The 26,124-nt window shown below is 43.1% G+C and overlaps 2 protein-coding genes across 2 annotated transcripts in view; one reads left to right on the top strand and one right to left on the bottom strand.

Moving 5' to 3' along the window:
• The window catches only part of GREB1 (growth regulating estrogen receptor binding 1), a 123,428-nt gene extending 121,161 nt beyond the window's left edge, over positions 1 to 2,267 (bottom strand). The window contains exon 1 of the mRNA XM_055540909.1: positions 1,469 to 2,267. The gene's annotated coding sequence lies outside the window, so the exon portion shown is untranslated. The remainder of the gene's footprint in view (positions 1 to 1,468) is intronic.
• Positions 1,597 to 11,592, top strand: LOC129623846 (basic proline-rich protein-like). The gene is made up of 2 exons (XM_055541758.1): positions 1,597 to 1,804; positions 11,129 to 11,592. Exons 1-2 carry the CDS (start codon positions 1,597 to 1,599, stop codon positions 11,590 to 11,592), a joined length of 672 nt encoding a protein of 223 aa, XP_055397733.1.
• Positions 11,593 to 26,124: the final 14,532 nt, after the last annotated feature.

Consider the following 26,124-nt stretch of genomic DNA (forward strand, 5'->3'; position numbering starts at 1 on the left):
AAGTTGGCCTAGAAAAATAGGCTGGCGACCGATCTACTGGCCCCTCATCACCCTTCCCCCACAGAGATGCCCACATGCTCAGAAGTCTGACCAGGATCCATTCCCTGCTGTAAAGATGTCAAGTACCCATTATTTGCTCAGCAAAACTGAGTCAGTCTCAGTGGTTCCCTTATTTCAAGCTGCCAGAACCATTTTAACTAACATCGTAACAATCTACTTCGGAAGTTCCCATGAGCGAAAGCAGGCAATTTGATATACAACCTTTTAGTTTCTACAATAAGAACTGTTCGCTAAGCAGAAAAGGCAACGATACCAACTTGATTTTTTTTTTAAGCAACAGTTCTGAAGTGTAAAGAAATTATGTAAAAGTGATTTACATACTCTGCAGATGTGATCAAATACTCTGCAGATACAAATTTTGTGCAGTTGAATGTTTACAGCAATGACATGGTTGACAAACTCTAACCACACTTCCAGGGAAATTGTAGTCACAGGATGATAGCATCTTTTATTAAATTCCTATTGCATATAAACATGAAAAAGACAAGAAGAACTTTCTAAAACATGAATAATGCCTCTGTGTCTAGGTAGAGGAACTATCGTTTTTAGGTTTTGTATTTTGGTTTAATAAGTTTCCAGCAATTACCACCAGGAACACTTGAAATGTGAATAAAATGTATAATCTTTTAATCGTGTAAGTAAATAAATAAATTTTTCTCAGAACAAAACAGAGTGGGGAGGTATGTATGCAGCTAATGCAAATACTATTGATCCGCTCTTGCCTGGAATTAATGGGGGGATAGAATCCACAGGCTCTGCTCTGCAGGATTCCCTGTGGGAAGGCCCCTTCCAGAGTCAGGGCAGATGACAGGGCCAGATAACAGTGTTTAGCCACGTCTTTGATGTCCTCAGCCAGGATCCTGGACAGCTGAGCAGGGGAAACAAAAGAATGCTCTGGCAGCACTGGCCCCACCGGCCTCGGGGTCTCCCACCCTTCGGAGCGGCTGTGTTTCCCAGGGCTGACCTCTGCTCCCCCACACATGGGGCCTCAGCGGCAGCGTGACCTGCAGTATCCGAACCTCTCTCCACATTCAACCCAAGAGAAGACACTTTCTTTTTTTCTTTCCTTTTTTTTTTCCCAAACCAGCTTTGTGTCTTGATGGTCCAGCTGGTGAAAGAAACAAGCTAAAAACAAACCAGGTTCGATGCACGATACTGGATGCTTGGGGCTGGTGCACTGGGACGACCCAGAGGGATGGAATGGGGAGGGAGGAGGGAGGGGGGTTTGGGATGGGGAACACATGTATACCTGTGGCGGATTAATTTTGATATTTGACAAAACTAATACAGTTATGTAAAGTTTAAAAATAAAATAAAATTTAAATAAAATAAAATAAATAAAAACAAACCAGCAAAAATAAAAAACAAAAAACTTTCTTCCAAAATTAAGAATTTGGGGTTTACTTACCTCAGGTTATGGAGATTACAGATACATTTTGTTGAACTGTGCTTTCTACTCTTTCTCCAATGAAGACGTGTGTACTATGGAAACATTTAAAAATAATCACAGTTTTTTTCAATGTAAGCCCAAACAAGATGGCTCTGGAGTTCTGTGTGTTCTGGACACCAGTTTTGAAACAGCTGCTGGAGGTCACACATCACAGGGATTGGGTGGGGGAGACCTCACAGGAGCGGACAGCTGAGATCACCGGAGCTCAGGCAGGGCTGCGACTGACGGAAGAGACGAAGTGGGAACCTAACCCGGTCATGCCCAAGCCGTCCAGAAGGTCATCTCCACCCGCAGGTCAGCCTGCCCCAGCCTGACCCAGAACACCCAGTGTCACCACCCCTGCCTGGAAGAGGAAGCTGCCCAGCTGCACGCAGCAACAAAACCTCAGAGGAACTCAGTCTCCCACCCAGAGTTTCCTGGCCTGACTCTTATTCCCCCCAACTGCCATCAAGTCCTGACTCCCAGGGTCCCTAAGCTGCACCCTCCTTATGGATCTCCTGACTGTAATTAGCAACAGGAGTATCTCAAATTTATTGTACAAACGGTAGGCACTTACGTGGCCCAATATATTTGCCTGATAATAAAAAGCACCAATTCTGAAAAGAAATTAATGCAAAAGCAATTCAATGGAAGACAGCCTTTTCAACGAGTGGCACTGGAATAATTAGATATCAGAGGCAAAGAAGTGAATCTTAACCTAAACTTTAACTTCTATACCAAAATCAGCTCAGATTGGATCACAGATCTACACATAAAACAAAACTATAAAATTTATAGTGAAAAAAAAAAAGCAAGAAAACAGTTTAAAATCTTCATGATTCAGGTCTAGGCAAAAAGTTTTTATATTTGAAACTAAGAGCACAATCCTTCAAATGATAAGTTGATACACTGGACTTCATCAAAATTTAAAAGTTTTTGTTCTGCAAAAGATCCTGTGGAGAAAATTAAAAGATAAGCTACAGAATAGAAGAAAGTATTTGCAAACCACATATCCAACAAAAGACTGGCATCTGTCACATTTTTTAACTCCCTAACTGAATAGTTTTAAAAATTCAGTTAGGAAATGGGCAAAAGACATAAAGAGACATTTTACCAAAGAGAATAAATAGAAAGCATGTAAGTCATGAAAACATGTTCAGCATCATTAGCCAATAGGAAAAAACAAATTAAACCCATAATAAGATATCAATACACAACCATCAGAAGTCTAAAATAAAAAAGTGACAATACCAAGTGTTGCCAAGGGCACAGAGAAACTAGATATTTACACATTGCTGGTGGGAAATTGTGTAGCTATTCTAGAAAACTGTTGTGCAATTTCTCATAAAATTAAACCTGTAACTAGCATAAGAACTAGTCATTGCACTCTTGGATATTTGTCCCACAGAAATTAAAACTTATGTTTACACAAAACCTTGTGCACAAATATCAGTACCAGCTTTACTCATAATAGCCCCAAACAGAAACAATTTGGATATCCTTTAACAGGTTAATGGTTACATTGTGGTTATGTTCAGAGCTTGGAGTATAACTCACTAATAAAAAGGAATGAATTATCTTTTTACATTTATTTTATTCAAGTATATTTAATTAACAGTGTTAATTTCCGCTGTATAGCAAGGTGACTCAGTTAGACATCTATACTTTCTTTTTCATTTCTTTTCCATTATGGTTTATGGAAGCTACAGAAATCATAATGCCTAATTATCTAGACAAAACCAACAAAAATCTTAGTAAAAGAAAAGGCCAAATAAAGATTTTTTTTTTTTGGACCCCCACAAAGGCCTATGAAAAAATGCAAGTTCTCAGAAAGAAACAAGGGAGATGCTAGAAAGGAAAAAGGCAGAATGTTTATCCTGAAATATGGGTGTTCCTCTGACCAGCCCCGGGGCCGAGAAAGGGAGACTGAATGATAGACAAATGAAAAAAGTCCAAGTAGAAATTAACTTGAAACAGATGACAGAATGAACAAAACATTTCTCTTCTTTTGGTGCTAAGATCTGGCTTCACAGTTGTATTTGTGGTCAGATAGATGTGTAATCAAACCTTGGCACAGCATCTTATCTCTCTATGACCTGGATCACGTTCCTGAACCAAGTTTCTGGACTTGGTTTTCCCACATATAAAATGAGAATGACAATACTACAGCTCATGGGCACTACCAGCCCAACCCAGAACCCAGCCAGAAGAGCCACATAAAACTCCTGTGAAACTCTTCCAATGTGGTAATGCAACCAAACTCAGTGGAGCACAGAATGAGAGTGACTAACTTTGCTGGACCCTGTTTCTGTTATCTCAATGTCTTTGAGTAACTAAAAGATATTTAAGTTTTAAATTTTACGAGATGTGCCACAATTAGCTACTCAAATCCATTCCCGGGGTCACTCTTTGGGCTTCCATTTTCTAGTTTCTAATCCCTGATACACAGGATCACCTTTGGGTGTCAAAACTGCAAAAGAAATGCAACAGGATGGCCATCTGCAGAATCACTTTCAGAGTGAATGTGGGTGAAGAGAAATGCACAGAAACGCACACAGATCGCCCCTCACCACCTAGGAGATAGAGTTTGAGGATCTGGTCCCACTTTTGCAACTGACCAGTTTTGTAGTAGCTTCTCAATCTAAAACATAGAAACGATAGATTCTACAGAGCAAAGAAGTCCTAGTAAATTGAAGGCCCAGATGGGTCTCCTGATATGTTACTCCCAAACTGAGTCACATTCAAGTCTAACAGAAGACAAGAATGTCAAGTGGGAAGCAGAAGCACAGACTCATTTCTCAGGCCAGAAGCAGAGCCCATGAATCAGAACCCTTTGTAAAGGATGGTCTGTATGTGTGTCTTCAACATTAAAATAAACCAGTACCTTTAAGAAATGTTTGAATAATGGTGGGAAATCTTAGTGTGGCAGGGAATTCGTCAGATGGTTCCAATCCAGGAGTGCTTGCTTTCTGAAGGACTTAGCAATTTTTGTGTGCTGTTTCCAGTCCAAAACTACTTACCAACAACCCACAAACATCTACAGGTAAGTACCCTGCCCTGGGCTGCAAACAGGTATACACACTCAGTCTGTGCCAGGCACAAAAAAAAATCACTGACAACAACAGAGTCATCTCTATGTGTTTCTGCCCCACCTGCTACAGAATAAGAGTCCCACTCCTCCTCTAAGCACTCCAAACCAGTGCTGGGAGACCCTGTGTGCAACTGCAAACCAACCCTAAAGCTGCAGGCTCCAAAACTGAGCTTACCTGAGGGGGCAATCTGTGGAGTGTGCCCTAGACTGAAGACTTATGTCCCCCTAAAATTCATATATGAAAGCCCTGCCTCTCAGTGTGGCTGAATTTGAAGAAAGAGCCTAAAAGGAGGTAATTAAGGTGAAGTGAGGTCATAAGGGTGGGGCCCTGATCAATAGGGTTAGTGTCCTTATTAGAAAAGACAGCAGAGGACGCTCTCTCCACCCTTGAAGAGGACGGGAGGAATGACCATGTGAGAACACAGCAAGAAGTTGACCACCTGCAAGCCAGGAAGAAAGCTTTCACCAGAAACCAAATCAAGCAGAATTTTGATCTTGAATTTCTAGCCACCAGCATTGTGAGAAATAAATTTCTGCTGTTTAAGCCACTCAGTTTATGGTATTTTGTTATGACAGCCCAAGCTACTACAGGGCAGTGCAAGAAGGAAATATTGGATCTTTACTATTATGTATCTCTTACTTTAAAAATCATAAGTACTTTAAGCCTTGGTAAGGCATTGACCCTGGTACCCGCCACCCACAATGCATGTGTCATATACAGCAGGAAGAAAGAATGGGCATCCCACAACTCAAAGGCTGGTAGAATGCCCATACCTCTCCACCTAGTTTCCATGGATTGCAACATATTATAGCTTATATGTGGCCACCTTGTGATCTTAGATAACAGCATCTTTACCATATTTTCTATGAAAATGAAAATCACAGCACAGAGGCTCACTGCCAGTCTTACTGCTAAAATGTAAGTTCCATCAGGGCAGGAATCACCTCTTTTGTTCATCACTGTATCTTCAGCACTTAGACCAGTACTTGGCACAAAATATCAACTCGATAAATATTTATATATTAAATGTTGTTGTTGTCATTTATTTGCTAAGTTATCTCCTACTCCCTTTTGCGACCCCATGGACTGTAGCACACCAGGCTCCTCTGTCCATGGATTTCCCAGGCAAGAATACTGGAGTGGGTTGCCATTTCCTTCTCTAGGAGATTTTCCCAACCCAGGGATCAAACTCATGTTTCCTGCATTGGCAGGTGGGTTCTTTACCACTGAGCCACCAGGAAAGCCTATGTGTTAAATAACTGATGGGATTTTGTTGCTGAAACACCTGTTGCCTTTACAGACCACCAATGCCAACAGATTTTAAAATTTTGGAAACAACTATCTAACCTTGTTTTTAATTTTTACAAATGAAGACATCAATGGGTTTTTATTTTGTTTTGTTAAAACACAAAATTTCAAAATGTACCAATTAGTTCATATCAAGGAAGAGATATTTAGGTAATTTCCTTAAAGTACTTTTTACCTGGTAGATGCCCAAGGACTGTAGTGGCTATAACAATTATTATTTAATATTATTCAGCTAATTCTTGTGCCTGAACACACTGGAATGCAACGTAGTTACCAACCAATGAAATACTCTTCTATGCATGAGCTCCTTGTTTTACTCTTCTATTGTGTTGCCCTCCATACATCTCTCCAGAAGACATTGCTAAGAACATAATAAGTACTTTCATTTGACAGATTTGAAACTAACTGACCTTTTGGCTCAAATTCTCCTCCTACACTGTAGTCAAGACCTCAAAATAGAACCCTTAATAGTTCTCCAATTGTTTCTACCAGTATTAGGCTTGGCTCTGTGCAGAGTTCTGTAAGTTCCCTAAAGAACAAAGCTCATTCATTCCTCAAATATTTACTGAGCACATACTGTGGGCCAGCCATTGTGCTGGGTGCTGGGTGCTGGGTGCTGGGTGCTGGAGCAGGATGGTGAGCAAGGCAGACTTGATCCTTCACAGCACTTACCATGTGCCACAGGGGAGATAAGACATCAAACAAAGGAATATGGAATTGCAAATCTGGTGTGTCCCACGAAGTGGTTTTCACCCTTTTCTTATTTTTTGAAATGAAAATTGCCTACATATACCTCAGTTCAGAAAGATTTTATCTGATAATTTCCTTTCCAAATCTTTTTGAGTCAAGAACTGTAACTATCAATCAGAATTCCTGATCAGCAAAAGATCTCACAGTCACCCCACAGTTAAGATCACTCTGCACAAAGGGGAGAAACTGAGATAGAACTGAGTTATCAAACTCAGTGATGGGTAAATGCACAATTGCCAGCAGGTTTTTGCTTCTGTGTGTGCATGGGGGGTGGGCAGTATTTGTTTCTGGTTTTTAGAGCTTATATAACAGATCTCTTGGCTACCTTCATAGATCCGTGGTTCTCAAGCATGGCTGTTCATCAGAATCATCTGGAAGGCTTGCTAAACCTCAGACTGTTGGCCAATCTCCCCCTTCCCAGAGCTTCTGAGTAGCGCTGAATGTGGAACCTGAGAATCTGCATTTTGTACACATTCTCTGGTGATGCCAAAGCTGCTGGTCCAGCAACTACAATTGGAGAACTGAGGTATGAAATGCTTTAATGTCTTGGATTTACTTCAAGGTAATTCAGGAGGGTTGCAGTGTGGGGAGGGAGGATACAGAAAAAACAAAATTGACAAAGTGTTCACAATTGTAGAACTGGGTGAGATCACACAGAAGTTCATTAGACAACCTTTCTACTTTCATAGACATTTGAAGTTTTTCCACAATTAAAAGGTAACAGGAGTCAGTTGGATCAAGATTTGTCATTGCACATCTTTAAGAGGACTTGGGTTCCCACAAAGGCCCTGAAATATACTCCCCCCAAAGGCTATTTTGAACATTTGTGACATGCCAGACCTTGGCTGACCACTAGAGGGAGTCAAACAAAATGAAGACACAAATTGCTATCCTCAAGTCCATAATTTGGTGGGATAAAGAAAATTATTGTGTTACAGAGACAAATAAATGGCATAAAAGATAATTAAGAGGGAGTAAGAGAGTGAGAAGACTAAGGCAAAACTGCATCCTTTCCCACTATATATCCTTGAAGTTAAACTTTTTTCCCATTTTCTAAGGATCCAACAGAGCGTGTGCACAACGCACGCACGTGTGCACACACAGGCAGTCAAGTTTCAGAAATATATATTACCATCAATCAATTATGTTTTATCAAGATGGAAAGAACATCAAAAACACAAATAAAAGGAAAAGGCCAAGAGTCTGCCAGATAATATATAATTTATCCACACAAAAGAATACAAAATTGTAATTTAAAATGACAATATCAATGAAATAATAAGTATATTCATAATGAAAAGCAAAAGTGTTAGTCACTCAGTCGTGTCCAACTCTTTGTGACCCCATGGACTATAGCCATCAGGTTCCTCTGTCCATGGCATTCTCCAGGCAAGAATATTGGAGTGGGTAGCCATTTCCTCCTCCAGGGGATCTTCCTGATCCAGGGACTGAACCCAGGTCTCCCGCATTGCAGACAGACACTTTACCAACTGAGCCACCAGGGAAGCCATACTCATAATAATGACAAAATGGCAAGGATTACACTTATTATTTCATTGATGTTATTTTAAATTACAATTTTGTATTCTCTTATGTGGATAAATATATATACATAATCTTGGCCAATGTTCAGAAGCATACAGAACTTAATTTTAAGACCAAAAAAAACACACAAAAGAATTAGCAGTAATTATATCTGGATCGTAGATTTCTAACTTTCTTCTTTTTTTTAACTCTTCTGTAGGTTTTTCAATTTTATGTCACAAATATAACTCCTACAATAGTCTTCCTCATTGTACTGTTTTTTTTAAGGGTAATTAGCTAAAGTACTATAATTTAGCTGTATACTCAGAAACTGAACCTAAAAGATAAGTGTGCCCATTAAGCAGTGTACAAACTGCCAAGATTAACTGGAATCTTTTGAAGGGTTTCAAAGTCCATGGACTCTCTGGAATAGCCAGGCCAGGGTTCTATGCATTACCCTCAGCCAACCCTAATAGTCAGTTACCCCCACAAAAGCCCTAGAGGCTTCCTAGGGGAAACAGAACAGAACCACTGAAGCATGCTGGACAGGGAAATGTGGGTTATTAAAAGCAAGCTCCCTTTCCCCACTTAAAACATGAAGCATCCATACCACATTCTTTGTTTAAATATCCTGGTCCCATTCAATCGTGAGGACTATGCTTGGGCATGGAACAGGGTGCAGGGAGCCTGCCTCTCTCTTTAAATTATAGTCTGTCTTCTTTTCATTCTGAATATTTTCATCACTAATTAGCTCTACTTTGAGATTGCCTCTGAACATTCTGGAATTGCCAACTAATTCAAATTTTGAATCCACAAACTAGACACAATTTTCTTAAAATGGGAGTTTCTAATGTCAATTAAAATGGTAGTAGTACACTGAATATCTGTAATACCATAAAAGTTCAGCCAATTGCTTACTAAATGAACAAGTAATCAACTTCATACTAAGCATAGAAATCTTTAGATAGACTCTAGATTATAAACTCTCCTATTAAAAATGACAAGGCAAAAATACAGATATTAAAGTGTAGCTTCAAATTACCCACCCAGTAAAAGATTAGAGGCATTTGGTGCAAGTGGCTCTTTTCATTAGCTAAAAACAACTTAAACCACAGATAAGCCATTTGTTAAGCAACAACAAAAAAGGCTAGAATGGAATTTCAATTTCAACCTGAACTTACTTTTTACCCTTTAAAGAATACTTCTCCCAAAAAAACACTAATTCTAAAAGCTACAGGTACCCAATATTCATAGCAGCATTATTTACAACAGCCAAGACACGGAAGCAACCTAAGTGTCTGTCAATAGATGAACAGATACAGAAGATGCAGAGTATTACTCAGCCATAAAAAGAATGAAATATTGCCACTGGCAGTGACATGGAAGGACCTGGAGGGTATTACACTAGTGAAATAAGTCAAAGACAGATACTGTATGACATCACTTATATGTGAATTGTAAAAAATACAACAAACTAGTGAATATAAAAAACAAGAGGCAGCTTCACAGACACTGAGAACAAACTAGCGGTTACCAGTGGGGAGAGTGATGAGGGACGGGTGAAGTGAAGGGGATGAAGAGGTACAAACTCTTAGGTATAAAAAAAGCCACAAGGATGTATTGTGCAATACTTTATAATGACTATAAATGGAGTATAACCTTTAAAATTATGAATCACTATATTGTACACCTGAAACTTACATAATATTGTAAATCAACTACACTTCCTTTAAAAACATCAACAACAACAACAACAAAAAACTTGTTCCAGAATGAACAGCAGCCCACCTCATCCACTGCTGTGGGGGATGGAAAATGTCACAGACCGCAAATGCAAACTTGAAATCAACCAGATTTCAGTATGAAAAGTCTCCTAGAAACAGCTCCTCACCTCTGTTTCATTTAATCGTCTCACATTTTTAATTTGGTTTTCGTTTTCTAGAAACAAACTTTTCTGAGCAAACCCAAAACAGTGCTCTAGAAGCAACAGATTGGATATAAGGAATTCCTCAAATCTGCCCAGAGATTTAAGACATTCTAAATCAGGCGTAGGAGTCTAATTGGCCTTTAAAACTTCCAATAACGTTTTCCTACAAAATGCTGCAAACCAGGTGACATTAAAACAACTGGTTTATGTCAGATGAAGGTCAGAACCCTCCCAGATCTCTACCCTTCCCCCAGATCTAACACAGCAGTGTTAAAATGCTCTCACTAGGAATAAAAGTTTTTAACAAATCAAATTTGCACATGGTTTAAAAGAGATACTAAAGAAATCTTCCAAGTCCTGAGTAACACTGACCTCTATAAGCAAAGTTTATTAAACAAAGCTTCAGTACACAAATTAAGTAGTCCCTCTTTTTTCCTGGTCTTCAAGACCAGAGATCAAAAGAGGCTTTGACAGCAAAATGGCCCAACATCCTTCTCCATGAATGACCATCGCCTCCACCCCGCCTGGCGCCTTGGCGGCCACACACACACACACACACACACACAGACACACCCCTTCTTGGACTTCAGGGAAGCAGCCTTTGTTCCCAAGACCCCAAACTGGAACCCAGCGACTAAGCGCTCGCCTCTTCGGAACCAGCCTTTCCAAGGGTCGGAGCCCCTCCAGGAAGGTCCCAGGGCGGTTTTGGAAAGAAGCCCCACTTTCTGCCGCGTCCCAAGTGCCGGGAAGTTAGAGCCGGCACCTCCGGCTCCAGCTTCTCCAAACACAGAGGCGTGGACACGCATGCATGCACGCGCGCACTGCCTCAAAACAGTGACCCCCACCATCAGTGTCATTTGTTTCAGCTCTCACCTACCGAGCGGGGACCTTGTGCCGCGCGCTCAGCGCGCGCTCCAAGTCCATCCAACTCTAAGCCTGGCCGATCCCTCTCTCTCTCACACACACACACACACTCACACACGCGCACGCATCCACATCCCCACGCGCCCTCGGGGCTGAACCCCGACACTTCCGCAGCCTTCCGGCGATCGGGGCAAGGAAAGTGCCCCGGTCCACCCATCCGTCCCCTCGCCGGCTCTTCCCCGGGGCGCTGGGCGGCGAGCTGTCCCCCCGCTCGCCCCGGGGACGGCGCGCGACAGCTCTTACCGCGGCCCTTTGTCCTCGCGCCGCCGCGGCCCGGCTACGGTGCGCCCGCCGCCGTCGGAGGGCCGGCCCAGCCGCCCGCGCGCTCACTCCCCAGCTCCCGGGCTCGGCCGGCCGGGGGGCGCGCGGCAAAGCCCGGATCTGCGGACCGCGGCCAGCGCCCGGGACTGACCCCTGACCCCCCGCCGCCCCCGGAGTCCGCTTCTCCAGGTCTTCCAGCCGACAGCGGAGGAGGGCCGGCGGTGGGCTCGGCCGCCCCCGGGACCCCGCTGGGCAAGGGTAGCGGCGAGGGCGGCGCGGGGGATGCAGCGGGGAGGCGTCGGGCGAGGGGAGGTTAGGGCCGGAGGTTCGAGGACCGGCGCCCGCCCGCCGATCCGGGTCCTCGCCCCGCCGAGGACGCGGCGCCCCTGGCCCAGGCCGGGTCCCCTTGCTCTACCCCTGCGCCCTTCTCGCCGAAGTCCGACCTCCCACCTGCCGGGCTCGGCAGCGGACGAGGGGGCGCCGCCGGCTTTCTTCTCCGATCTCCCCCGAGGAGTCCTCCGGCAGCTTCCCTGTTCCGCCCCCAGCACACCGCCCACCGTCCCGCGGGGCCACACTGGGAGCCTCTCCAGCCCCCGAAGGCTGAGTAGGGGCGAGAGCCTGGACAGACGTTGGGAGAACCCTGGGAGAACACAGATCGTTTTGTTGCTTGGGACCCAGGCGCCCAGTGGCGAGGCGACCAGGCAAGTCTGGGAGGCTGCAGGAGCGGAGCCCAGGCTTCCCAAAGGCTCCCCACCAAGGACCCCGGCCCCCCGAAATGAGCCCGGCGGAGGGCCACGTCGGTCGGGGGCCCGAGGCACCGTCCTGGGCGCCCGCGGTACCGGCTCCCCGCGCCCTTCTCTCTGCCAACGGCTCAAAGCAGGGCATGGGAGACTAGGGTCCCCAACCGCCAGCGGCCCACCTGACCCTGGGAGGCTCTCACCAGGGAACCTGTCTGAGGCCAGCAGAAGAGAAAGCTTCTGAAATGCCAGGCCCTTGCGGGTGGAACCTTCCCTGGCCCCAGGGTCGGGTAGAATGAATGAAAGGAAGGAAGGAACCCACGAACCTCCAAGAAATCTTTGCAGACCTCTCTCGGGAGACTGGTGCTGATGTAGCCCGAGGGATGAGCACAGGACAGGAGTAAAACTCCAGATTTATCTTTTTAAGCCAAAAGAGGGGCCCCTGTGATTTCAGGAACCTGCGTGCCTGGCACAGAGGTAGAGTCAAAGACCAGCCCTGAAACCTCAGGGGCACTCACCCCCACGACTCGCACCGTGGCCTTGGGCCAGTCTGACACTGTCCTTGAGGATGGGGAAGACAGCCACAGTTCACTGAGCTGAATCATTACATGAGGGAATGAGGGTCTGGCCCCCAGCCAGTGCCAGCACTCAACAGGTTCTGGGTAAAAATACTGCCTTAATCTCTGTAGATTTCCTGTCCTCTGGTTGGCGGTACCATCACTTTTCTTATTATAAAATATTTCAGAGGCACACTAGAGAGAGTAAGTTTGTCAGCCCCTGCGTGTGTGCCCAAGAACCAGCTAACCCTAACCTCTTGCCGTACTTAATTCAGATTATCTCCTAAGAAATAAATATCACAATACAGTTAAAGCCCCTGAACAGCCCTCCCTGATCCCGGTTCTCTCCCGAATTAACACCCCCAGCACCCATTTAAAACATCTCACCAGTATTTTCACACCATTGCTACATATGCATGTGTTCATGTTACTACTACATATACCTGTGTCCAAATAGAACATGTTTACCAGTTTTACAGCTTTCTGTGTGTTATGTTCTGCATTTCCTTATGTAACCCGGTCAGTTTGTTTTATGCTGTTTCACACAATGTTATGCTTAAGAGCCATCTCGTCATACAAATGTTGTTGTTGTTCAGTCACTAAGGTGTGTCCAACTCTTTGCAGCCCTGTGCACTGTAGCCCACCAGGTGCTTCTGCCCATGGGATTTCCCAGGCAAGAATACTGGAGTGGGTTGCCATGCCTTCCTCCAGGGGATTTTCCCCACCAAGGGATCAAACCCCACACCTTCTACTTGACAGGTGGATTCTTGACCCCTGCACCACCTAGGAAGCCCATCATACATATAACCCTAGGCTATTCATTTTAACTGCTGGATAGTGTTCCATTGCGTGAATGGCTTGGCTTGTATAGACATTTTTCTGTTGATCGATGTTTGAGTTGATCAGTTTTCCATGATTAAAAATAAGATTATTGTGGGACTTCCCTGTCAGTTCAGTGGTTAAGACTCCATGCTTCTACTGCAGGGTGCCACAGGTTCAATCCCTGGTTGAGAAACGAAGATGCCACATACCACATGACCACACACACACACACACACACACACACACACACAAGAAAGAAATGAAATAAGACTGCAATGGACATTTTCAACTGCATTTGTGTTTCTAGGGAATGCACTGTTTTTCAACCACTGCAGTAAAAACGTGTAGAATAACTGTGTTAATCTTAACTAATATGATTCTATGGTGTAGATTACTTAGTACAATTGCTAAATGAATCATCATTACACTTTTTTTCCCTTGCATTTTGACAGCTTAAATTTTATCAAGCAAATAAAATTCTACAGAACAAGGTCAGGAAACCTTTTTTTGAAGGGTTAAAGGAAATATTTTAGGCTTTAGGCCAGCCAGGAGGCAAAATTCACACTATTTGATTATGTAAGTACTTATACAACCATTTAAAGTATAATCTTTTAAAAATGTGAAGACCATTCTTACCTCATGGGTCGTAAAAAAAAGACACCCTCCCCCACAAAAAAGCTAGATAGCAGAACAGATTTGGCCCATGGGCCATAGTTTGTCTGCCTAACCACCATTATGTGAAAGTCATTCAAAAAATGCATCCCTTTCCTTGAAAACCAACATTAAAAAGGAAGTCAGTTTTAAAGATTTTCTTGGATGTGGACCATTTTTAAAGTCTGCACTGAATTAGTTACAATATTGTCTCTGTTGTTTGTTTTCTGGTTTTGTGGTCATGAGACATGTAGGAGGCCATCTCCATAACCAGAGATCGAACCCACGCCCCCTGCACTGGAAGGCAAATTTCCAACCACTGGACTGCCAGGGAAGTCCCCAGGAAGTCATTTTTAATAAAGACAAAAATATTTGATTCACCAGAAGAATCGAAGTGAATATTAGATTCCTGCTAGGGAAAAATTCTTAGGAAGATGTCCCATGCCTCAGCTGATTGATACAATGACTTTGAGGAAGCCAGTGAAGCCTATTTTTTAACTCTATAATAAATTCTAGAAATGGAAAGACTCCTATCAATTAAGAATTAGATAAGAAATGACACTCAATGAATGTGTTTTATTTTTTGTTGTGTATTTTTTTCCTGCCTGATGAATCATCCCTCTGCTCCTAGTTCGTTGATTTAAATACGAGCACACAAATACAAATAATTAGCTTTTTCTTCCTGAAATGAACCTGACCTACTTATTTTGTCTTTACTGAACTTGAACTAAAACTTGAAAACAGTAATTTCAAGAAATTTTCTTACATGAGGGGACTCAACCTAGTTTAAAATGTTGACAAAAACAGGTCCAAACTAAAAAACTGGTGGCGAACCTCGGACTCACAAAGGCACTGTCACTCTCTGAGCCCATTCAGTAAGCAGGGTTCGCGGAGGCCGTGGGGTCAGGAAGGCAATTAGACATGGCTTCTGGGCATATTTTTTCTTTCACCAGCATTATCCTAAAGAATCACACACACAGTCTTCTCTCCCTCTCACATACACATACTCATACACATGTCCCCTTTATATGTCTGTGCGTGTGCTGCACACATGTATTCCTTACAAACATATCTGCTTCCTTAAATGCACGTAGTGCACACGCTTCAAATATGCATGTGGCTCTTCTTCACATACATACGTCTTTCACATATGTTTCTTTCCACCAACACTAAAGATTTCTCTTTCTTCCTCTCTCTTCTGTCTTACACACACACTTGCCACACAAACATCTCTCTCCTTAGCACATACATTCTCCTTACTCCCATATCTGTTTCTTGCAAATTCAACTCTTCTCTACTTTTTCTTTCTAACATACACATATTTTCACACAACTACACCCAGACCCAAATGCATTCTCTCGTGGGTTTTCATAGATATGTATATTTGCTTATCTTAGTTCAGTTCAGTTCAGTTCAGTCGCTCAGTCGTGTCTGACTCTGCGATCCCATGGACTGCAGCATGCCAGGCCTCCCTGTCCATCACCAACTCCTGGAGCTTACTCAAACTCATGTCCATTAAGTCAGTGATGCCATCCAACTATCTCATCACACATAGAAATTTATACACCATCTCCTTAATTTCCTGCCCAACCACAGGTTCCTCTTTTCACCTCCATCACAGCAGAGCAGTTAAAATGCCACAGAGTAAGAGCTGGCTGGAGCCTTTAGCAGCTCCCATTTGTGTGTGTCAAGCAATATAGAGTTAGCTTACCGCTTGTTTCCATATGAAGAGGATTTCTGCATGGCTTTCTGTTTTATTCACTTTTGATAAATATCTGTAAAGTATAATTCAGTTTACATTGTTAGCTCTCACTTTCTGTGGAGCAAATACTTCTCTAGCCTATTAAATGCTTAAACTCTGCTCACTTAAATTCTCCCAAAATGTGAGGGAGGTGGGTATATTGGTTTTCTTGAGCTGCCATAACAAAAATACTACAAGCTGAGAGGCTTAAACGACAGAAATATATGGTCTACAGCTCTGGAGGCTAGAAGCCCAAAATCCAGGTGTCAGTGGGGTTGGTTCTTTCTGAGGGTGGTGCGAGAAGGATCTGCTCCAGGCCTTTCTCTTTGACTCCCATGGCTGTCTTCCCCCTAGGTATGTCAGTGTCCAAGATGTCCTTCTTATAAGGACACCAATCATATTGGCTTAGGGCCCACCTTAGCAACCTTATTTTAGTTTGATCGTCTCAGTAAAAACCTTCTCTGGTCACATTCTAAAAATAAGGACACATTCTAAAGTACTGGGGTTTAGGACCTCAGTGTATGAATTTGGAAGGAGGCAGGAATGGGGAATGCAATTCAGCCCCTAATAGTAGGATTTGACTTGGTTCTACAGGGGGTTCACACCAGAGATGCTGAACTTACCTGGACCAATGATGCATCTGAGACCTAGATGTGGCACTTGCTCATTTGAAACTTCAGACTCCAACTGCATTCCACACTCTCCACCTCTGTTTTACCAGGAACATTATTGTTGTTGTTCAGTTTCCCAGTCGTGTCTAGTTCTTTGGCACCCCATGGACTGCAGCACGCCAGGCTTCCCTGTCCATCACCAACTCCCACAGCTTGCTCAAACTCATGCCCATCGAGTCAGTGATGCCATCCAACCATCTCATCCTCTGTCGTCCCCTTATCCTCCTGCCTTCAATCTTTCCCAGCATCAGGGTCTTTTCCAGTGAGTCAGTTCTTCCCATCAGATGGACAAAGTATTGGAGTTTCAGCTTCAGCATCAGTCCTTCCAATGAATATTCAGGACTGATTTCCTTTAGGATTGACTGGTTGAATCTTCTTGCAGTCCAAGGGACTCTCAAGAGTCTTCTCTAACACCACAGTTCAAAAGCATCAATTCTTCAGTGCTCAGCTTTCTTTATAGTCCAACTCTCACATCCATACATGACTACTGGAAAAACAATAGCTTTGACTAGACTGACATTTGTTGGCAAAGTAATGTCTCTGCTTTTTAATATGCTGTCTAGACTGGTCATAGTTTTTCTTCCAAGGAGCAAGTGTCTTTTAATTTCATGGCTACAGTCACCATCTGCAATGATTTTGGAGCCCCAAGAAAATAGGGTCTGTCACTGTTTCCATTGTTTCCCCATCTATTTGCCATGAAGTGATGGGACCCTATGCCGTGATCTTAGTTTTCTGAATGTTGAGCTTTAAGCCAACTTTTTCACTCTCCTCTTTCACCTTCATCAGGAGGCTCTTTAGTTCTTCTTCGCTTTCTGCCATAAGGGTGGTGTCATCTGCATATCTGAGGTTATTGATATTTCTCCCAGCAATCTTGATTCCAGCTTGTGCTTCCTCCAGCCCAGCATTTCATATGATGTACTCTGCATAAAAGTTAAATAAGCAGGGTGACAATATACAGCCTTGACATACTCATTTCCCAATTTGGAACCAGTCTGTTGTTCCATGAGTGGTTCTAACTATTGCTTCTTGACCTGCATACAGATATCTCGGGAGGCAGGTCAGGTAGTCTGGTATTGCCATCTCTTTCAGAATTTTCCACAGTTTGTTGTGATCCACACAGTCAGAGGCTTTGACGTAGTCAATAAAGCAGAAGTAGATGTTTTTCTGGAACTCTCTTGCTTTTTCAATGATCCAATGGATGTTGGCAATTTGATCTCTGGTTCCTCAGCCTTTTCTAAATCCAGATTGAACATGTGGAAGTTCACGGTTCTCATACTGTTGAAGCCTGGCTTGGAGAATTTTGAATATTACTTTGCTCGCATGTGAGGCAGACATAGACCACCCCAAATTCAGAGACCTCACTCACTGCGCTCCCTAAGGTGAAAGTGCTCCACCTGGTGGAATGTCAAGGCACTACATGTCAGCAAAGGGTCGCCCTGCTTGTAATAGGGCAGCTAGCACCTCCAGTACTCTTGCCTGGAAAATCCCATGGATGGAGGAGCCTGGTGGGCTGCAGTCCATGGGGTCACTAAGAGTCGGACACGACTGAGCGACTTCACTTTCACTTTTCACTTTCATGCATTGGAGAAGGAAATGGCAACCCACTCCAGTGTTCTTGCCTGGAGAATCCCAGGGACGGGGGAGCCTGGTGGGCTGCCGTCTGTGGGGTCACACAGAGTCGGACACGACTGAAGTGACTTAGCAGCAGCAGCACCTCATCGTCTGGTATCAAATATCAGATAAACAAGGGAAAAGAAACGGGGGGTGGGGGGGGGGCAGAACAAATTTGGTGTAACCGGTATATTTCATAGCGATAGTGCATGGGAGGTGAACTTTTGAGTTGAACGCATTTAACAGTAACATATCAGCAAACAAACTAAATTGAATTTGTATAGATAAATTCAGGTGGAATAAAATGTAGTAGTTCAACTTTCATGGGACCCGAATAATCTGGCTGCAACTAGCCACACTAGCAATGTAACACTGGCCCCTCATAACCAGAAAGGATTAAATTATACAAAAGTTTGATGGAGAAGATCCTTTGTCTGATAAAATGTATAGAAATAAACCACCTGCCAATTGTGCAACAAGATTTAAAGACCCCCTTCATAATCCCAAATGGCATTTACAGAACAAAATTATGTAAGACTGAATAAATGCAAAGAATGTCAACATCACCATAGCCATCACATTTAACCTGGGCTTCCCTGGTGGCTCAGATGGTAAAGAATCCACCTGCAATGCAAGAGACCTGTGTTCAGTCCCTGGGTTGGGAAGATCTCCTGGAGGAGGGCAGGGCTACCCACTCCAGTATTCTTGCCTGGAGAATCCCCATGGACAGAGGAGTCTGGCAGGCTATAGTCCATGGGGTTGCAAGGAGTTGGACACAACTGAGCAACTAAGCACACACATTCTCTTTTTCCCCAAAAAACTCCTCTTGGGAGTTCAATCCTCCAGGAATGTAATAGTGTAACCATGGAATTCTCCAGGCAAGAATGCTGGAGTGGGTAGCCATTCCCTCCTCCAGGGGATCTTCCCGACCCAGGGATCAAGCCCAGGTCTCCTGCATAGCAGATCTGTAAAGGCAGATTCTTTATCATCTGAGCCACCAGGGAAGCCCCTATAGCAGACCAATGTATAACAGACCTGGATTATTGGGATGTGTTTCCAAATTCATATGTATATCTCACCAACATGTCAGCCTTTTAGTCAGAATGACTGGAAAAAACTTTGACAGCATCTGCAAAGAACCATTAGTGTTCTAGCAGTTAACAGCCTCTTGATGTAGTTTCTTATTATCCTGAAGAATAATGATGCTTTTGTTGAAGTAATGTATTAAGACAGAGGAAGCAATGCTGCTTCTTAAAGGCCAAGTGAAAATTGATTTGTCATATTTTCCCACCTTAGCTCTTGCTAAAGGGGAGGTAAATTGATTCAGCTTCTTTGCAGGGTAATTTAACTATCTATCAAAATCACCTCTGGCCTCATCATTCACTGCTAGCTATTTATCTTTCAGATTACTCCCACCTATGTGAAAGGAAGGCTGAATGAGATTGTTCTGTATTCGGTGTTGTTTATGGTTGGAAAGTATTGGAAATAACCCAACTGTTTGGACTCAGAAAAAGGCTTGGGTGGTTTATAGCACATACACACATATAATACTCTGTAGACATTAAAAAAAAAAAAGAGTAAGGAAAACTTTCATTGGGCTGTTAGGGAACAGTCTGCAAGATATTTTGGTAGGTTCAAAAAAATTGAGAAATAGTATGATTTACCAGTGTTCAAACAAGAGTCAGGGAAGAAATATAGATGTCTATTTATGCATAAAATATCTCTGCAAGAATCCATACAAAACCAGTACAATAGCCTCAAAGAGAGGACTTTACTACTGAGAGACAGGTGTGGATGGGACATTCTTGTTTACTCTTTGGTGCCTTTTAAATTTTGAGTCATACAAATGAAACTCTTCAAAAAATTAAGTTTTTTCTGCTTAATTTTCATCAAGTAAAATTTCTCAAAGGTCTAATGATGTTCTTGAACTGTTGGTATCGTAAGTCTGAAACCAATGTGGTTATTCTCTAATATTTGGCAGCTTTCTTTTCTTTTAGGGGAAGGTATTGTAATTTATCTTTTTCATTATAAAAATGATGTGTAACTACCTAATAAAACAAAAAGTTTCAAGTTTACTGATTGTATTTCTCCTTCCAACACAATGAATACAAATGGCTTTTACAATAGCACAATTCATAACACAATTAATAAAATGAATATTCTTTCCCCCAAATGAAACTAATGTACATCTACAATACTCAAGACCTAACAAAGAACACTAGTATCGTTCATCATAAAATTTGGTAGAAGGAAAAAGTTGCTAAACTCATCAATAATCTGATAATGCCAAATTAAAAGAAAATCCATTGTAAGGTATGCTTCGAAGATTTAAGACAAAATACTACCTCTATATTTTGGGTTGTCATGTTTTGCTTTAGTACTTACACTTCAAAGTCAACATGGCAAAGATAACATTTTTTCCAAATGTTATTTATGTAATATACCTGCTGGTGGTGAAATATTACTAAGGGCATCAGTCCACATTGTGGGTCCGTCAGACAACACATGGGGATGAGGCTGGGGTGCTAGCAGCATCTAGGGGTTCAGGGAATGCTTTCTGGGGGAAGAAGGTGTAAAATAAGGAAGAAACACTTGCTAGAGGAAGCATCAAAGGGATAACGATCTTGCAAAGAAAACAATATGTGAGAAGATTCAGCAGTGAGGGACGGCTTTCGAGGAATTGAAGGAAGATTAGTGTGACTGCACCAGAGAAAATGATGCATAGAATGGCTCTGATAAGATGGTGGGGACCCCTGAGTCCCCACAACCCAGCCCTGGCCTCCCTCCCAAAGTATGATGCTGGAGACAGCCAGGCAGGCAAATGACCAGTGCCCAGAGGAAAAGCGGAGAAGGCAATGGCACCCCACCCTAGTACTCTTGCCTGGAAAATCCCATGGAAGGAGGAGCCTGGTAGGCTATAGTCCATGGGGTCGCTAAGAGTCGGACAGGACTGAGTGACTTCCCTTTCACTTTTCACTTTCATGCATTGGAGAAGGAAATGGCAACCCACTCCAGTGTTCTTGCCTGCAGAATCCCAGGGACGGGGGAGCCTGGTGGGCTGCCGTCTATGGGGTCGCACAGAGTCGGACACAACTGAAGCGACTTAACAGCAGCAGCAGCAGAGGAAAATATTAACCTAGAGCATAATACAGACAAAGTACACAGACTGATTTTAAGCAGAGGAGTGATGATATCAGATCCACACTTTAGAAAGATTTCTCCTGCCATTTGAGGTCAACAGCCACCCCCTAAAAGGCAGCTGTTTAATTTGACAGTGATAGTATAGAGTGCCTTGTAGATGGAAGGACAGGGGGATGAATTAGGAAGCAGTTAAAATAGTTCTGGAACAATGACAGTGTTGAAACAGAGGGCAGTGGTGGGGCAGCGGGAGTTAGGAGGAGGGAAGAGCTGAAACCCTTGGGGGGCTGGAACTGACAAGCCTGCGTGCCCACCCTCCCTCCCCTTTGTGGCTTCCTCATTGGAGTTCACCCAGGCGTAGAGCTATAGCTCATCTTTCCCACAGCTCTTTTTTGACAGGCTTTCATGGGGATTTGCCCTTGTGGGTGTATTTAACTGCAGGCTTACTTTTTTGTTTCCTTTTCTGAAGCAGGAGGCAAATACTGTTGCTAAGTGGAGAGACTGAATCCCTGCGTCTGGACCAATGAAAGCTTTCGTGGGCCAGCAACTTCTCGGGAGCTCTCAGGAAGGCTTGTCAAGTTCTGAACAAAACCTCAGAACAAAGAGTCAGTGCCCGGCTCTTTGTTCCATTTGATGTCATTTGAGAACCATTTTTAGTCTCTGGAGTAGGGAGCTTTGAGACTTGGTTAGAGACAGCCCCTGTGAAATTAGGAAGTTTGCACTACCATTGAAGATGGAGTCAACGCAGCAGGAACTGGACGTCCTTTATCTCTAATACAGCAGAACTGCAGGTAGGTTTACCCTCAGTTTACAAATACAGAAACTGAGTATCCTACAGGTTAAGATGCTTGCCAGCAAGTCTGATGAGGGCTGCAGGACTCACTCCAGCCCAGGACTGTCTGTGCTTCCTTCCATCCCACCTCTCCCCTTTCAGCATCCTTCCATCTCTAGAACAACCCTCTTCTGCTACATGTTTGTCCTGACACCGCATCACCTCCCTAAAAAAGGTACTGATCTGGAAAGTAGAAGACCAGAAATCATCTTTTTTATGGTTATTATTGAATAAAAGATTCTTGGGAGGGAGGAGGGAGGAGGGTTCAGGATGGGGAACACATGTATACCTGTGGCGGATTCATTTTGATATTTGGCAAAACTAATACAGTTATGTAAAGTTTAAAAATAAAATAAAATTAAAAAAATAAAAAAATAATAAAAAAAAAGATTCTTAAAATTCTAGAGTGCTTTAGAGTTTTCAGAATTTCATGCACATGATTTCATGTCATCCCATAATAAGGCTCCCCCCCCAACCCTTTTATTTCCCCTTCCCCCTTCCCTCTCACCACCGGTAATCACTAGTTTGCTCTCTATATCTGTGAATCTGCTTCTTCTTTTTAGTCACTAATTTGTCATATTTTTTAGATTTTACATATGACTGACCTCATACAGTATTTGTCTTTGTCTAATTTATTTAACTTAGCTTAATACCCTGTAAAGCCATCCATGTTACTGCAAATGGCAAGATTTCGTCCTTTTTATGGCTGAGTAATATTCCATTCTGTGTGTATGTGTGTGTGTGTGTGTGTGTGTGTGTACACTACATCTTCTTTATCCATTAATCTATTGATGGACCCTTAGGTGGCCTCCACATCTTGGCAATTGTAAACAGTGCTGCTATGAACACTGGGAGGCTCGTACCTTTGAGAGTCAATGTTTTCATTCTTTTTGGTTATATCTAGGAGTGGAATTGCTGGGTCACATGGTGATTCTATTTTTAGTTTTTTGAAAAACTTCCATATTGCTTCCCACAGTAGCCACACCAATTTATATTCCCACCAACACTGTACGAGGGTTCTCATTTCTCCACATTCTCACCAACATTTCTAACTTGTGTTCTCTTTTGATGATAACCATTCTGACAGATGTGAGGTTATATCTTATTGTGGTTTTGATTTTTTTCAATGATGATTAGTATGTTAAGCCTCTTTTCATGTGCCTATTGGTCACCTGCATTTCCTCTTTGGAAAAATGTCTGTTCGGATCTTCTGCCCATTTTTTAATCATAGACACCATTATTTTTATCTTAGGCAAGTCACTTAGCCTCTCTGGTCTTGGTTCCCTCCCCTGTGAGATGAGAAATTTTCACTAAATCATCCCCAAGAACTTTTTCTGCGCTTAAGTTTCTATGACACAGAAAACTAATGGGGAATGGTCCTTGCTCCCACCATTTCTCCTTGGCCGTGTTTTATATACCCTCCTCTTTCTACAATTCTCATATGCGGATATGTCCATCACAGACACTGTGGAGTAGCCATGGACTGCAGAGGTAATATAATCTCCGGTGGAACCCCAAATCTTACGTTTCTCAAGCCATTCTATTCTACTGTTCATCACCTATCCGTCCTTTTATACATATATATACTGACTAAAGCCAAGTCACAGGTATTGTGTCTGGAGGGCAGTGTCATAGTCCGGACCCTCCACAGCTATGCTCTTGTTCTGCCTTCAGCCTGAAGTGCAGTGCTGACCACCCCAACCCTGACTCACCCACCCTCACTCCCTGGCCCCACCTGTGGCTGTAGAAAATGTAGTCATCCTTCAAGAATCTTCCCAAGGATCCATACTAAATCAATCAGTTATGAAGTCAAATCCTGCCACTGTCTAGCCAGGACTTCAGGTAATTTTTACAAATCTTGCTAATCTTTATTTTCCTAATCTGTAAATTGGGCAGAAAAATACATATCTTTCAGTTTTGATGAAAGATTTACATAAGGAAATGTGTACAGAATATTTAGCAGAATGCAAAACAGAGAGCAAATGCTGGATTGTGTCTCTTTTTCATTAAAAACAGCCATTTCTGGTCTCCAGAGCTTGCCTTCTCAGAGACTGCAGCTGATAAAGGTGTCTCTTAATTACTCTGGGAAATTCTCCATCCTGCAATAAAACCCACTCTTCTAGAGACTTTCTCTAGTTTATCCTTCATTTAAAGTAATTCATCTAGCAAACACTTACGGGGCACTTACTATTTGCCAACAACTGTGCTAGATGCCAGAGATAAAAAGGTTAAAGAATATCTTTGCTCTCAAGAAATTTTTTAAGTCTATTGGGAAACCACCTTCCTCTGGAAGCCTTCCTGCCCCACCTTAGGCTGCCTTTGGCTCAGATGGTAAAGAATCTGCCTGCCAATGCAGGAGACTTAGGTTTGATCCCTGGGTCAGGAAGATCCCCTGCAGAAGGAAATGGCAACCCACTCCAGTATTTTTGCCTACCTAGAGAATCCCATGGACAGAGCAGCCTGGTGGGCTACAGCCCAAGGCATTGCCAAAGAGTCAGACACAACTCAGCCATGACACAACAAATGCCTTTTTGTATCAAATCCTAGCTATTCCCAGTTCTAAGTAGGCTACATTCATTAATTCATTTAATCCTTACAACAATCTTAGGAGGTAAGTAGTCATTAATCCCATTCAACAAATAAGGAAGCTGAGGCAGGGACTGATTAAACAGCTTGTTTCAGCTCTTGTAAACTTCTAAGCACGGGGAGCCAGGATCAGAAAACACATCGTCCGGCTCCGGTTTTATTATTTATTTATATAGGCATTTTAATTCCACCTTTTATTACCTGCTTCCTGGATTTGTGGCACATGTAAGTTTTCTTGTGGCTACAGTCCACGGGGTCGCAAAGAGTCGGACATGACTGAGCGACTTCACTCACTCACTAAGTTTTCTTATTGAAACACTTTCTTTCTTTTTGTAATGGAAGTTGAGTTAATTTACATGCATGTGTGCAAAGTAACTTCAGTCATCTCTGACTCTTTATGACTCTATGGACTGTAGCTCACCAGGCTCCTTTGACTATGGGATTCTCCAAGCAAGAATACTGGAGTGGGTTGCATGCCCTCCTCCAGGGGATCTCCCCAACCCAGGGATTAAACCTGAGTCTCCTGACTCCTCGGGCGGATTCTTTACCACTAGTGCTACCTGGGAAACAACATTGTATCAATTACCACTATAGAGCAAAGTGGCTCCAGCTTTCAGTTCAGTTCAGCCGCTCAGTCCTGTCCACTCTTTGCGACCCCATGGACTGCAGCACGCCAGGCCTCCCTGTCCATCACCAACTCCCAGAGTTTACTCATACTCATGTTCATTGAGTTGGTGATGCCATCCAACCATCTCATCCTCTGTCATCCCCTTCTCCTGCCTTCAATCTTTCCCAGCATGGGTCTTTTCCAATGAGTCGGTTCTTCGAATCAAATTCCAATAAAGTATTGGAATTTCAGCTTCAGCATCAGTCCTTCCAATGAATATTCAGGACTGATTTCCTTTAGGATGGACTGGTTGGATCTCTTTGCAGTCCAAGTGACTCTCAAGAGTCTTCTCCAACACCCCAGTTTAAAAGCATCAGTTCTTCGGCGCTCAGCTTTCTTTATTGTCCAACTCTCACATCCATGAATGACTACTGGAAAAACCATAGCTTTGACTAGACGGGCCTTTGTTGGCTAAGGCAGTCCAAGGGACTCAAGAGTCTTCTCTAACACCACAGTTCAAAAGCATCAATTCTTCTAGCTTTAAACATTTCCTTTATCTGTCTCCTCCACTGGAATCAGAGACTGTGCCAAATTCAAAGGAGCAACTCCTGTGCCCACCACGATCTCTGACACCATAGGGATTCATTTATTTCTCAAATTTTCATTTGGAAGGAAGAAAGAAGGAGAAGGAAAAAAAAAAAAAGATGCACATCAGTAAATAATTCCACGACGGTTCGGTGACCAACACTGACGAATAAGCATCAGCAGTGGTCAAGTGCCTGAGATGTAAATTAACTCCCTGCGCGCTGAGAACGTTCAGTTATTAGTGTGGTTAGTATCAAGATCTCCGAGGGGCACAAGCCAGTTGTCCCAGCGGTCTGGGTCTCTCCCGCCCC

The sequence above is a fragment of the Bubalus kerabau genome, chromosome 11, assembly GCF_029407905.1.
Source record: "Bubalus kerabau isolate K-KA32 ecotype Philippines breed swamp buffalo chromosome 11, PCC_UOA_SB_1v2, whole genome shotgun sequence".
In the NCBI taxonomy this organism is placed as follows: domain Eukaryota; kingdom Metazoa; phylum Chordata; class Mammalia; order Artiodactyla; family Bovidae; genus Bubalus; species Bubalus kerabau.

Coding starts and splice junctions, on each gene's coding strand:
- LOC129623846 (XM_055541758.1), top strand. CDS start 1,597: ATGGCTCTGGAGTTCTGTGTGTTCTGGACACCAGTTTTGAAACAGCTG. Junction 1,805..11,128: donor AAGGTCATCTCCACCCGCAG/GTCAGCCTGCCC, acceptor ACACTTCCGCAG/CCTTCCGGCGATCGGGGCAA.